Source organism: Halichoerus grypus, chromosome 15 (assembly GCF_964656455.1).
Source record: "Halichoerus grypus chromosome 15, mHalGry1.hap1.1, whole genome shotgun sequence".
NCBI classification, from domain to species: domain Eukaryota; kingdom Metazoa; phylum Chordata; class Mammalia; order Carnivora; family Phocidae; genus Halichoerus; species Halichoerus grypus.
In genome coordinates, this window is record NC_135726.1 from 53,417,399 (window position 1) to 53,432,194 (window position 14,796).

The following is a 14,796-nucleotide window of genomic DNA, read 5'->3' on the forward strand; positions in this document are numbered from 1 at the left end:
ACAACTCCTTGGCCCCAGGGATTCCCCTGGGAATGGGGGGTGGAATGGGGAGAGTCCTCAAGAGCATGGGGTCCAGAGTAGCACTCCCTTGCCAGAGGTCTAAGATGGGTACTGAGTTTGGAGAATCCCGGGCAGAGGTGCTAGGACACAGCACAGAATAGGAAACACTGGTTTTTAAATTGTCTGTCCATCCATCCATCCATCCATCCATCCATCCATCCATTCTTTTCTCTAGAGGCCGTTTGTCCCTATCTTCCCATATAATGTGGGGGTGCTGGTGTCCCCCATGTCTTGGGAGTTCCCAGCAGTATCCTGGGGGTGTTTAACAGCACCGATTTTAAAACCAGATTGGAATGGGAGCTACCCCTGACTTGCTGTGGGCCCTGGGCCAGTGAATTGAGCTTCTGAGCCTTAATTTTTGCCTTCATAAACGGTGTCCACAATCGCACCGGGTTACAAAGCGGCTCTGGGAAATGAAACATCAGGAGCCAAGGTTCCTCCCTTGCTTCTCTATCTCTTCCTCTCAGGGGCCACTGGCTGTCTGCACATTATCTTGGCTTCAGCTGCAGCCACGGTTGCCGTATGGCCCCCAGCTTCCGCGCCGCCTTTCACCTCCAGGGTCCAGGGTGAGCACCTGCATGCCTCGGTTCGATTTCACATCCCCGCTATTGAGAATCCAGTTGGTCCAGCGCGGAGTCAGGTGTCCATGCTCGGGCCAATCAGCGGCGGGTGGGGCGGGGCCTGGTCACGTGGTTTCTGGGTTGCCACGCCCCTGCTCCGCGGGGGTTCTCAAAGATGAACCTATGGGGACAGGTGGGCAAACAAAGTCTTGCACTTCTTTGCAGACCACCCTTCCTCCACTGGCCTCCTTCAGCTGCGAAGCCTGGTGGACCCCTTCGCCCCCTCCCCTGGGCTACCCCATTTGGAGGACACCCCTATTCTTTGTGCCTGGCACCCTTCGCCTTCACATTCCCAAGCCCCTTGAACAGTTTCCCTCCCCCCAAATGTCTTTTAACCTCTCTATAGCGGTTTTACTTGCATAATACTTCCTTGGTGTTAAAAATAATAAGGTAAATGGGCACCTGGGTGGCTCAGTCAGTTAAGCCTTGGGCTCAGGTCATGATCTCAGGGTCCTGAGATTGAGTCCCGCCTGGGGCTCTCTGCTCAGCGGGGAGTCTGCTTCTCCCTCTCCCTCTCCCTCTCCCTCTGTGCTATCCCTCTCTCTCTCTTTCAAATAAATAAATAAAATCTTAAAATAATAATAATAATAAGGTAAAAAGAGAAGATCTCTCCCCTTCCCCTCCTTATCCACTCTTCATGATTTCAGGAGTTTCCTCCAGCCTTTTTTTTTTTTTTCTAGAGCAGAGCTGGGGAGCCATATATGTAATTTAAATTTTTCTATTGGCCACACTCAAAGAAACAGGTGATATTAATTTTAGTGAAATGCTGTGTTTACCCCAATATCTCCAATATTTGACTTCAATATGTAATATGAAAATTAATGAGATTTTTTTTCTTTTTCTTTTTCTTCTTTCTTTTCTTTCTTTTTTTTTTTTTTTTTTTTGTACTTTGAAGTATGTTATACTCACAGCACATCTCAGTTTGGACTTGCCACATTCCAAGGGCTCAAGAGCCCACCTGACTAGTGGCTGCCATTGTGGACAGTGTCAATCCAGAACTCTCTCTTTTTACCTCTTTTTTAAAAAGTTTGTTTGTTTGTTTATAATCTTTACATCCAACGTGGGGCTTGAACTCACAACCCTGAGATCAAGAGTCATGGGCTCCTCCGACCGAGCCAGCCAGAGCCTCTTTTTAGCTCTTTTGTTTTTCCTTTTTCTTCCCTTCCTTCTTTTGCCTACTTCATTTCCTCCTTCCTGACCTCTTCCTCCTCCTCCTCTTCTCTTACTTGGACTTCTTCCCCTTCCTGATCTTCTTCTTTGCCTGCCCCACCCCAGATGTCATATAGGGTCTCCCTGCCCCCTGAGGATCGCTATAACATTGGCTCCAAACTCCCCTCCGAAGAAGTCTGCAAATTCCTGTGCTTCTCAGGCTCTCTCTGACTTGAAGCTCCTCTTTGCCGGATCTAATTCGCTTTCTGGAGCATCTCACTGGCCCGACTGTGTCTTCTCAGCCCCACAGCTATTAACCGAAATCGAAGCCCACCCCTCCCTTAATCCCCATAAAAGCCTCCGCTGGCCTCAGACCTGAGTGTCCAGTGCTGGGATTGGGAGTGAGCCTGGGAAGCCGCTGTCCTCCGGGATGCAGCGCGATTCTGAAGTTTTTTAGTGGCCACGTTAAAAGATGTAAAAAGAAACGGTGAAATTCATTTTAACAATGCATTTTACTTAACCCAGTGTATCCAAAATATGATTACAACATGTAATCAGTATAAAAATGGTTGAGATCTTTTACATAATCTCCCCCCCCCCAACCCCGCCCCCCTCACGAAATCGGCGTGCATTTTACGCTCAGCACATCTCAGTTCAGACTGGCTGCATTCAAGTTCTCGGAATAGCCACATGGCGTGTAGCTACCCTATTGGGCAGCCCGGTCTACATTATGTAAATGTAAATTTTCCTAATGAACGTTAGGAGCAGCCCTCGCCCCCACCCCCAGCCCCCTGGGACTTCTTCACTTTCTTGCTCACCCCCAGAGTATCCTCCCCAGCCAGCCCGTTGACTCATCTCTCCCCTTTCCCTCTTCTTCCGGTTCGTCCTCAGCCCCTCCCTCCAGGAAGGCCCCTGGGAATTCCAGATCCTCTCCCTCTGTTCTGCAAAGCAGGGCAGCTTCCCCAGGCTCTGCCCACCCACCCCTACTACACGAGCAGGATGCGCTCTTCCTTGGGAGGTAGGGGGATTGTCTTCCTCTTGTACTTCTGGAGGTATGCGTCACTTTCTCGGTCTATTTTCTCACCTTCAGAGAGCAAAAATTCAGACACTCGGGGGGACCCCATGTCCCAAATCCATTTAGTTCCTGAGTTTTGGAGAGCAGCCCCATCTCAAAAAATGAATCCAAATCCCTCCCACCCCTGACTTCGGAGAAGGATGGATACCCGTGTTTTTTTTCATCCAAAGGTCAGCCACAGCCCCCTCCCCTGATAAGTAAAAATTGCTTGAGGCTTCATCTGTGTCTTTTTTGTTGTTGAGATAGAACATGCAAATCTTAAGTGTGAAGCTCATTGATTGTCTCTATAGCATGTGGCTATGTTCGTAGGACCAGATTAGGGTATGGACAATTTCCAGTTCCCCTCTGTCCCACCAGTCACTGCAGATGATCACCGTGAATCAGTGTTGCCTGGTTTTGAATATCACATGGACAGAATCAAACAGTGTTCGTGCTAGCTTTTGTGTCTGGCTTGTTTTGCCCCCCATGCTCTACCAGGTTCGTTCATTGCTGTATCCCATGGAGTATACCACTCTATGAATATACCAGAATTCGTCCATTCTACTGTTGGTGAACATTTGGGTTGTTTCCAGTGTTTGGCCATTATGAATGCTCTACAGTGAACATTCTTGTACAAGTCTTTGGGGGATGTACACATTCATTTTTCTTGGGTAAATCCCCATGGGCAGAACGGCAGGATCATAAGGAGATGGAGGCTTGGCTTCAAAAGATACTGCCAAACACCTTCCAAAGTGGTCGTGCCAACTTACACGTCAGCAGTGCAAAATTCCACTTGTCCCATATCCTTGCCAAGGCTTGGATCATTCCCATATCTTTTTAATTCACTATAGTGTTTATTATATATCAAGTTCTGCTCTAACTCATTTAATTAGTTCATTATTAGTTTTCTGGGGCTTCTGTAAATTTGTTGCCTTATGATTCTGGAGGCTAGAAGTCCTCCGGGTTCCTTCTCAGGGCAAGGGAAGGAACTCTCCTTGGCTTGTGGATGAGCATCTTCCCCGTTGTCTTCCATTCCCCTTTTTTGTAAGGACACCTGTGTTATTGGATTAGGGCCCACCCTAATTACCTTATTTTGACTTGATTACCTCTGTAAAGACCCTATCTCCAACTAAGGTAGGACCTCAATATACAACTGTTGGGAGAGGCAATTCAACCCATAATACTTTTTTTTTTTTTTAAGATTTTATTTATTTATTTGATAGAGAAAGTGAGAGAGAGCATGAGAGGGGAGAGGGTCAGAGGGAGAAGCAGGCTCCCTGCTGAGCTGGGAGCCCGATGCGGGACTCGATCCTGGGACTCCGAGATCATGACCTGAGCTGAAGGCAGTCGATTAACCAACTGAGCCACCCAGGCGCCCCTCAACCCATAATATTTTAGAGGTGAATATTATCATTCCCACTTTTTTTTTTGTTTTTATTTATTTATTTATTTATTTGAGAGAGAGAGAATGAGAGAGAGAGCACATGAGAGGGGGGAGGGTCAGAGGGAGAAGCAGACACCCTGCCAAGCAGGGAGCCCGATGCGGGACTCGATCCAGGACTCCAGGATCATGACCTGAGCCGAAGGCAGTTGTCCAACCAACTGAGCCACCCAAGCGCCCTATCATTCCCATTTTATAGATGAGGAAATTGAGGTACAGCCAGATCTGTGGTGGTAGAGCTGGGATTTGAACCCTGGCCATCGGATTCTGAGCCCAGCCCCTCAACCACTACACTCTATTGCCTCAGGTGGGCAGTGAAAATTCCAGAATTATCCTCTTTGTGCCCTTCCCCAGCAACCTCTTGGATTCACAAAGGATACCTTGTGTTTCTCACTGTCACCTCTTGCTCTGATTTTCTGCTTCTGCTGAATTCTTTTTCTCCCCAGTATTCCTTTTTACATTTTTTCCCCTAACTTTTAGTTCTATTTTTATCAGAGTTATACATCCACATAGTCTGGAAAGTCAAATACAAGAGTTTTTTTTTTTTTTTTTAATGAAAACCAACAGTCTTCCATCTGCCTACCCCTCCATTTCTCCCACCCCAGAGGAATCTGCTTTTACCTTATTTATTGTATCATCTTGCTATTTGTGTCCCTGTCTCTAAATACCATTGTTTGTGTGGCTACCTCTTGATTTTTCAATTTTAGGTATTTTCCATTCACTGCTTACTATGGAAGACACATACTCATACTCTCATTTAAATTACTCCAGCCTCCCACACTGTGATTCTGGCTAGATGAATATGCAGTGTTTACATGTTATGACTGTGTAAATGCTCCCACAGCTGCCACAAGTAGTAAACCATGATTACTTTCCTCGCCCACACAATTCTTTGTTTTTCCTGGAGTTAATAATTGTCTTTTTTTTTCAGTTGCTTAAGTGTCTGAGTTTTCTTTGTTAATTCAAAATTCTCTGTTAACTATATGAATCTCTTCTTCACATATTCATTCGCATCAGGTACTCCATTAATTTCATCATATTGAAGAAGTTTCTCCCATGGCCTCTGGCCTGTTTCAGTCTGCCGCATAGCTACTATCTGGATCCCTTCACCTGCCCCCTGGTTTGGTTCCTGTCATATTCTAATTCTCACTCTTCCTGGGTTTTTCTCTCTTGTTCTTCTGAGCCTCCTGACAAAAAGCACATGGTGGGGGGGGGGGTAAAATTTTAGAGACACTGCATATCTGATAACATCTTTAGTCTTGATAGGCCTTCTGGATGGGTATAAAATTCTGGGCTGGAGATCATTTTCTTGAGAATTTTGAAGGCATCATTCCATTGTCTTCTAATTTCCAGTATTACTGTTAAAATTCCAAAGTCATTCTGATCATAAGCCTGTGTGTCACCCGTTTTTCTTTTCCCTGTCATCAGTGTGCTGACATTTCTTAGCAACATCTTCATTTATTTTCATTACTGGATCTTTCAGTTGTATCCTCATGGCATTCATTCTGGGAAACTTCCTTGATTTCTTTCAATTATGATTTCCCCCTTCCCTCCATTTCTCTCTGGAACTCTTATCCTTTCTTTCTGGAACTCTTATTAATTTGATATTGGGCTTCCTGAACTGCCTGTTTCTTTTATCCTCTCTTATTTTTCTATCTCTTTATCTTTCTGCCCTACTTCCTGAGTTTTTCTTAACCTTATCTTCCATTCTTTTATTAAGCTTTTCATATTCATTTTTGCTAGAACTCTTTTTTAAAGTTTATTTATTTATTTTTTTAGTAATCTTTACCCAACACGGGACTCAAACTCACAACCCCAAGATCAAGAGTCACATGTTCTTCCAACTGAGCCAGCCAGGCACCCTGCTAAGAACTCTTTTTCTCATCTTTTCGTTTTTATAGTATTTTGTAAATTTTATAGTATTATTTGATAGTATCCTATGTTTTATGATATGCTATTCAAAGTTGAATATCTTGTCTTGTTTCTCTGGTGATATTGGTAGTTGTTGGGTTTTTTGCATTTTTTCCTCTCTGCATAATCTGTTTCCTCCAAGTCCCCCTGCCCCATTTGTTGCTTTTGTTTCTATCTTTCTTATTGAGACTTTACTGATGTCTAGTAATCCTCAGTGGTCTCTACATATTTGGGAGTGGAAGTCCAGAACTCTAGAAGTGGTGGGCCTCTGATTACAAGAGCAGGGTTGTTGAATGAACTTCACAGTAGATGATCTGTCTGGACCATTTTTGTTGTGGAATTCCCAATGTCAGTATTTTTCTGTCTTTTATCTTAGTCATATACATATATATATATAATACATATGTATGCGTGTGTATATGTCATATACATATTATATATGTAATGTTTTTAATATAGCAAGGAACAAGGAAAACAAACACTGAATCATGATCTCCCTGACAAAATAACCCTTAATGATATGAAATTAAAAGACATTCATTCAGGGGCACCTGGCTGGCTCAGTTGGGAGAGCATGTGACTCTGGATCTCTGGGTTGTGAGTTCAAGTCCCACATTAGGTGTAGATTACTTAAATAAATAAATAAACTTAAAAAAAGAACTCATTCATTCATCCATCCATCCAATAAGTATTTATTAAGGTTTTCTTGCACCAGGCACTGGGCTAGGCGTGGAGGGTATGGCAGTGAACAAATCGAAGTCCTTGCTCTCTTGGACCTTCCATTCCAGTCTGGGAGACAGACACATGTGTGTTCCTAGAGCATCGGTCTCCAACAGCCCTCTCTGCAATGAGAGAAATGTTCTAGATCTGTGCAATCCCATGTGGTAGCCAAGCAGTTCCTGGTCATTTGACATGTGGTTGGTGTGACTAAGGAACTGAATTTTTAATTTTTTTTGAATTTTTAAATTTTAATTAAAAATTCAAATTCAAATAGCTCTATGTGGCTAGTGGTTACCACCATGGACAGCACCAGAAAATTCCATCCTTACAGAGGGGTAGGAGGGAATTGGCAGCCTCACACGGTGTTGTCTGGCTCACACACCACATGTGGTCTCATCCTACCACAGAGGGCAAACAAGCTCACAAGAAGAGAAAGGAGATACATCTCTTAAAAAGAAATACAGAAACACGGCTTCTCCTCCCAGCCAGTTCTGGAAGCCCATTTGGTGAGAGATGTTCAATTTCTCACTCACACAGGAAGGGCAAAAAAGGAAACCTCAAGTCCCCTTTCCATAAAGTAAGCATTTTTTTTTTTTTAATTTCTCTCTGATCACCTAAACTATGTGTGCGTACACACCTCTTTATGCATTCCTTACTGAAAGCACACACTGTTCTCATCTTGCTTTTTCCATGGAGAAAAAGCTCTTGGCATCTCTTCCATATTAATGAAGTCTTGCCTTCCAGCTCCATGCCTGGCCCAGAGAATGCCCATCTTGAAGCAGCCTGAATTCATTCATTGAGCTATACTTTATGAAACACCTGTCGTATGTCAGGTGCTATTCTAGACCCCGTGGATACAGCAGTGAACCAGACAGACAAGACCTGTTCCCTCATGGAATTTAAATTCCAGTGGGAGGAGATGGACCATAAACTTAATAACCAAGAACACATTATAGTTACAAGGGGATACGTGCTATGGACAAAAACACAGCCGGGTGAGTGAGTTTGGGAGACCTGGGGAAAAGGCCACAGGTTGCAGTATTAAATAAGGTGCTCAGGAAGGTGTCTTTTAAGCAAACACTTGAAGGAAGTGAGGGACAGAGCCAGGCAGCGATCTGGAAGAATGTTCCAGCAGAGGGAACAGCCAGTGCAAAGGCCCTGAGGCAGGAGGGTGCTGGAACATCCAGGAACTGCGCATGAAGGCCAGGGTGGCTGGAGCAGGGTGAGCAAGGAAGGCATGGTGGGAGATGAGGGCAGAGGGGTAGGAGGGATCCAGGGGTGTTCGGTGCTGTAGGGCCTTGTAATGCGAAGTAACTCCAGTTACTGAGTGAAGTGGGGAGCCAGGGGAGGGTAGTGAGCTGAGGAGGAACCGGAAGCTGACTCAAATGTTAAGATCCCTGTGGCGACAGGGCAGGAATAAACAGGAAAGCAAAGACAGATGCAAGGATTTTTAATTTTTCCCAAACCTAAGCCTAAACAAAGGGTGTGGAATGTGGCTGAGTCTCGGTAGAGGTTTAGTGACAATGGCAGGGGATAGGGAGTAGGGGGTAGGGGAAGGGAGGTAGGCATTATATTGCATAAGGACTGAGCAAAGGATTAAAAGTGAAGGCTCTTTAGATCCCCTCTTCCTGAAAGCCCCTCAAACCTCCCCGCCACTGGAAGCCTTGATTTTTGGCCCTCTCTGCAATGCCCCCTGGTCTCTCCCCTCACCCCACATACCTCTCCCTTGTGCCCCTCGAGGACCTCTGGACACCCTCCTTCCGTTTTATTCTAGTTCTCAGCCCCTCCATCCCTCCTCTTCAGCCTGACTCTGGAAACCCCCAGCTCTTTCCACTTAAACCGGGGAAGCAATTCACCTTTTGCTCCCAAGGGCATTTTCCTAAACAAAGAGAAACCTAGAGAGAAATTGTAGTTTGCCTGCAAGGCAGCGGTGCCCGCAGCTGGTTGTGGTATTTTTCTTGCCTCTCTCTCTCTATATATATATGTTTCCAGATGTCAGCTGGGATCTCCCTGCCTGTTAGGAGCCATATAAAATTCATTCAAACCCCATTCTCCAACCATGGGATGGTGACTGGTCTCCCAGTTTCTGGAGGAGTTTCTGCTCCTTCTCCAGAGCCTCAAATTCTTTGCCCCACCCCCAAGTTTTTGCTTCGGCTGGAGTCCATTCAGTGTGGGGAATCTGCTGACTGTCTCCCCATTTGGGGTCCATGGACTAATTCTGTCCTTTTCCTTCATTTCTCTGCAACCAGTCATGTTGCAGAAATGCAACAGGGCATTTATGTGCTCATGTGTGAGAGTGTGGACAGGGCTTTACTGAAGATTTGGGGTCCCAGAGGCATTTACACCCACAGGTAGGCAAACAGCTCCAAAACTCCTTTGCCTTCTCCACGACCCAGCTTCCAGCCACAGGCCTTGATCTCTCTTGTTTTCCCCAGACCTTCGCTGTCCAAGACTATTTAAATTTAAATTAATAAATTTTTTTAAAAGATTTTATTTATTAGAGAGAGAGAGATAGTGAGAGCAGGAACACAAGCAGGGGGAGTGGGAGAGGGAGAAGCAGGCTTCCCGCCGAGCAGGGAGCCCGATGCCGGGCTCGATCCCAGGACCCCAGGATCATGACCTGAGCCGAAGGCAGACGCTTAACGACTGAGCCACCCAGGTGCCCCTAAATTAATTAAAATTTAAAGTTCTGTCCCTTGGGCTTACTGGTCACGTTTTTGTGTGGCTGGTGGCCGCCACGTTGGGCAGCGCAGGAGGGCCATGCCCATCATTGTGGAGCGTTCTTTCGGACAATGCTGAACAAGACAGATACCTCCCTCTAAGAACTGGCCTGGTGTCTGCAGTCGAGATGACCAAAATTGCACCCCACAAAATGCACCGTTTAAAAAAAATTAATGTGGAGTTATGCTGTATATGGGATTCCCAGACTTTTTTTTTTTTTTCCTCACGGATACACCCTGGACATCTTCATGTCAGATCATAGGCATGTGTCTTGTCTCATAGAATAGTTACCCAGTGTTCCCCGCCACGGGTTTATTTATTCACTCATTCACTTATTCCACAAATATTTACAACCACCTTGTATGTGCCAGGAATTGTGCTGGGTCACAGCCTGGAGTGTGTCCCAGCTGGATCCTGCTCGAGTGGAGCTCACAGTCTAATCGAGAGGCTGAGATTAATCAAATAATCACAGAACTCTGTGTGAAGGAAGCGACAGGTGGCGTGTGCCACAATGTATCCATCTGTGAGCACTCATTCCATCTCCCTGCTTGTCTGCCCATCAAGGTTTAGAAATTAGGGCCCTAGTGGGGAGAACCGAAGCAAAGTAAGATGCGTGTCTGGGCCTGCATTTCCCATCTGAATGATGGAGGTAACAGTTTCTACCTCACAGGAACGTTGAGAGGATTGAATGAGTTACGACGGTGGCTAGAACAGTGCCTATATAATATAAGTGATCGTTAGCATTATTGCTCTGTGTATGAGTCCCCTTTCTGAGTCTCAGTCCTCCCCTATAAAATGGAGGAGTATGCAGAACCTTCTGGGGAGGGCTTCCGTGAAGACTGAACGTATCGGTCACAGCTAACACGCCTCCAGCACTTTCTTGGCACCAAGCGCCGTCTTACCTTTCTGCAATGACCGGGAACGGAGGTATTGCTGTTATCCCCACTTTACAAATCGAAAGCGAGGCACCAAGAAGAGGTACAGTGACTTGCTCAAGAGTTTACCACTGGTCAGGATTTGGAGCAGTTGGAGGTTAGGGGTGAGGGGGGTTCTGGGCTGGGCCATGAGGGCATCTGGGTGGGACTGACCCTGCCTTTCATGCCCCCTGGCCCCCAGGAAGCTGGACGCCTTCATCTATGATGCAGCTGTGCTCAACTACATGGCCCGCAAGGATGAGGGCTGCAAGCTCGTCACCATCGGCTCGGGCAAGGTCTTTGCCACAACGGGCTATGGCATCGCCCTGCACAAGGGCTCCCGGTGGAAGCGGCCCATCGACCTGGCGCTGCTGCAGTTCCTGGGGGATGGTGCGCTGCACACGGGGATGCCTCGGGGGTGGGGCGTGAGGGACCAGAGCCCTGGGTCCTGGGCAAAGGAAGGGATGAGGATCAGGACACCAGGGTCTGAAGGAAGAGGGGGCTGGGCGCCTAGACTCCTATAAGAGGATCCTCGGGACGGTACCCGTGGAAGGTGACCTATGACAGCCCTCCCCCCCCGCCCCCCCTTTCTCCAGATGAGATCGAGATGCTGGAGCGGCTGTGGCTCTCCGGGATCTGCCACAATGACAAAATCGAGGTGATGAGCAGTAAGCTGGACATCGACAACATGGCAGGTGTCTTCTACATGCTCCTGGTGGCCATGGGCCTCTCCCTGCTGGTCTTCGCCTGGGAGCACCTGGTGTACTGGCGCCTGCGTCACTGCCTGGGGCCCACCCACCGCATGGACTTCCTGCTGGCCTTCTCCAGGGTAGGGGCGAGAGAGGGAGGCAGGAGGGCGGGGGCGGGGGGAGCCGGGCGGGGGTGCCTGCAAGTGGAAGAGACCCGGGTCGAGGTGCGGGAGAGGGGGGAGGGGCGGAGGGAAGGCAGGCGGTCCCGGGCATGCGGCGCTGACCCTGCTCCTCCCGCGGCGCCCCCGCAGGGCATGTACAGCTGCTGCAGCGCCGAGGCCGCCCCGCCGCCCGCCAAGCCCCCGCCGCCGCCGCAGCCGCTGCCCAGTCCCGCGTACCCGGCGGCGCGGCCCGCGCCCGGCCCCGCGCCTTTCGTGCCCCGCGAGCGCGCAGCGGTGGACCGCTGGCGTCGCGCCAAAGGTGCAGGGCCCCCGGGGGCCGCGGGCCTGGCCGACGGCTTCCACCGCTACTACGGCCCCATCGAGCCGCAGGGCCTGGGCGTGGGCGAGGCGCGCGCGGCGCCCCGGGGCGCGGCCGGGCGCCCGCTGTCCCCGCCGGCCGCGCAGCCCCCGCAGAAGCCGCCGCCCTCTTACTTCGCCATCGTGCGCGACAAGGAGCCGCCCGAGCCCCCCTCCGGCGCCTTCGCCGGCTTCCCGTCGCCGCCCGCGCCCCCCGCCGCCGCTGCCACCGCCGTCGGGCCGCCGCTCTGCCGCCTGGCCTTCGAGGACGAGAGCCCGCCGGCGCCCGCGCGCTGGCCGCGCTCCGACCCCGAGAGCCAGCCCCTGCTGGGGCCCGGCGCGGGCGGCGCGGGGGGCGCGGGGGGCGCGGGCGGCGGGGCCCAGGCCGCGCCTCCCCCGTGCCGCGCCGCGCCGCCTCCCTGCCCCTACCTGGACCTCGAGCCGTCGCCGTCGGACTCGGAGGACTCGGAGAGCCTGGGCGGCGCGTCGCTGGGCGGCCTGGAGCCCTGGTGGTTCGCCGACTTCCCCTATCCGTACGCCGAGCGCCTCGGGCCGCCGCCCGGCCGCTACTGGTCGGTCGACAAGCTCGGGGGCTGGCGCGCCGGCAGCTGGGACTACCTGCCCCCGCGCAGCGGTCCCGCCGCCTGGCACTGCCGCCACTGCGCCAGCCTGGAGCTGCTGCCGCCGCCGCGCCATCTCAGCTGCTCGCACGACGGCCTGGACGGCGGCTGGTGGGCGCCGCCGCCCCCGCCCTGGGCCGCGGGACCCCCGCCCCGGCGCCGAGCCCGCTGCGGGTGTCCGCGGCCGCACCCCCACCGCCCGCGGGCCTCGCACCGCGCGCCCGCCGCCGCCGCCCCGCACCACCACCGGCACCGGCGCGCCGCGGGGGGCTGGGACCTCCCGCCGCCGGCGCCCACGTCGCGCTCGCTCGAGGACCTCAGCTCGTGCCCCCGCGCCGCCCCCGCGCGCAGGCTCACCGGGCCCTCCCGCCACGCGCGCCGGTGCCCGCACGCCGCGCACTGGGGGCCGCCGCTGCCCGCCGCGCCCCACCGGAGACACCGGGGCGGGGACCTGGGTACCCGCAGGGGCTCGGCGCACTTCTCCAGCCTCGAGTCCGAGGTATGACGCGGCCCCGGGGGCCCCAGCGCCCCCTCGGTCAGCGCAGGCCACGGCCCGAGGGGGCACGCGCAGCGAACAGGACCCGCGTGGGTTGGGAAGGAGAAAATGGACCTGGCCGGACCCCGCCTGGAGCAGCGTCCTGCGCCCCCTCGCCTTGGGGGCACCACGAGCCGGAAGGGATTTGGTCCCCCCAAATCTCACCCAGCCTGAAAGGTGGGGGTCTCGGAGCCCACTGGAGGTTTTGGTTTTTTTTTTTAAACCCGACAAGGGCTTTTTAACGTCACCAGATGGGGCGGGAGGTGGGGGGTCACGCCACGCCCGCGTCCCACCCCCACGCCCGGGGCCGTGGCCCCCCTCATCACTGTGCAGCTCCCCGGCCCCAGCCACGCCTCCGGGGAAGCCCGTTTTTAACCTTTCATCCATTGGGACTCAAAACTGTGAGACGCGTTCGCCAAACTGTGACCCCAGACCTTGGCCCCGCCACACAGAAACCCCTGACCCCAGACTGTGACTTCCGACCCCTAAAAATGGTCATCGGACCCCAGACTGTGACCCCCGACCCCAAACTGTGACCCGAATCCCAGACTGTACCCCGACCAGACTGTGACTCTCGACGTCAAACCTTGACACACCCTCCTCCTTTTCCATCCTCGGTCGCTTTTCCTTATTTTGACCTAGGACGCTCCCAACGGAAGCCCCGCCTCCCCCTGCCCTAGCGTGGATCCCAACCAACATCGGGCCAAAACTTCCCACCCTGTCGCACCTCACTACCAGCCCCACGTGCCACCAGCCACAGCCTCACCAAATCCAGCCCTTATTTGTGACCCTCCCATGATGACCCTGCAGACCCCCCCCCCCCCCAAAGCCTCCTCTTCCTAGATCTCCAGCCGGGTCTGGAGCTGGGGTGTGGAGGGGACGGTCTGGGACTCCACACCCACCACCAACCTCCCCTCCCACTCTCCTGTTACACATTGCAGTGTTTGGAATAAACCATGTTTTTATGCCTCCTCAGTCCAAGTGTGAGCTCCATGTTTGTCTCAGCCGCCCTCAAACTTCTCTGGAGGAAACTGAAACTGAGAAAAGTCCCACAGAGGAAGAGAGGGCAGAAAGAAAATTATATTGAGAACACTGACCCTGGAGGGAGGTGGGAGACAAAGACCCAGAAGGAAGCTGTGAGAAAAGATCCTAAGAAGAGAAGGAATGAGAAGGGGTGAGGGCGGACAGAGACCTAGAGAGAAGGAGGAACAGCGAACTCAACAAAGATCCAGGATCAAAACATTTCAGGATTAAGCCTAGGGTCCCATTCCCATGGCTGCAAGCAACGCAGCTTGCTAGATTCTTCATATCCTGTTCATGCAAGCGAGGGGAGAGTCTAGTATACCCTAGCCAATCCACCTACCTTGAATGCCGTTAATCTCACCAGTGAGAATCTGTTTCTAGCATTTCATTATGGCAATTAGCCAAACCTCTGGTGCTGATGAGCGATAAAGAGAGCCGAAGCACTTGTAATAGTGGTCTCCAGAGGGCTGACTTTCTGATTAAGTGCTCGCTGACCACAGCTGCAATGTGAACGCCTGGTTAGGCAATTGATTGCCCCAAGAGGGTAGATTCAACCGACTAACTTACACATATCATCCTGTCTACACTAAAGCATTTTGAAGTGAATTAAAGCCATTATAACAAGGAGGGGAAAGGAAACGGGCTTTATGGGTCCTCGGGGAGCAAAAACTCAGTCTACTTGCCAGTAAGAACTCTTATTTGCATAAATGAATAATGTAGCGGAAAGGAAGCAATGAGAGTCAAAGGTGGAAGATGGAGTCGGAGCCCGGAACTCCTCCAGCAGAAGGAGAAAACGGGCCTGGTACAGAACTACAACTCCC

General features: G+C 51.4%; 1 protein-coding gene and 1 long non-coding RNA gene across 2 annotated transcripts in view; one reads left to right on the top strand and one right to left on the bottom strand.

Annotated features, from left to right (window-relative positions):
* Positions 1-13,927, top strand: part of GRIN2D (glutamate ionotropic receptor NMDA type subunit 2D) — a 32,232-nt gene extending 18,305 nt beyond the window's left edge. Inside the window, exons 10-12 of the mRNA XM_036099541.2 lie at positions 10,793-10,980; positions 11,187-11,419; positions 11,591-13,927. Of these exons, the coding sequence (XP_035955434.2) occupies positions 10,793-10,980; positions 11,187-11,419; positions 11,591-12,922 (1,753 nt within the window). The 3' untranslated portion in view covers positions 12,923-13,927. The remainder of the gene's footprint in view (positions 1-10,792; positions 10,981-11,186; positions 11,420-11,590) is intronic.
* On the bottom strand, positions 492-12,357 carry LOC144380329 (uncharacterized). Its single transcript, XR_013444429.1, has 3 exons — positions 12,227-12,357; positions 2,205-2,272; positions 492-801 (listed from the first exon to the last, which is right to left on the bottom strand). It is a non-coding gene; the product is annotated as an uncharacterized LOC144380329 (long non-coding RNA).
* Positions 13,928-14,796: the final 869 nt, after the last annotated feature.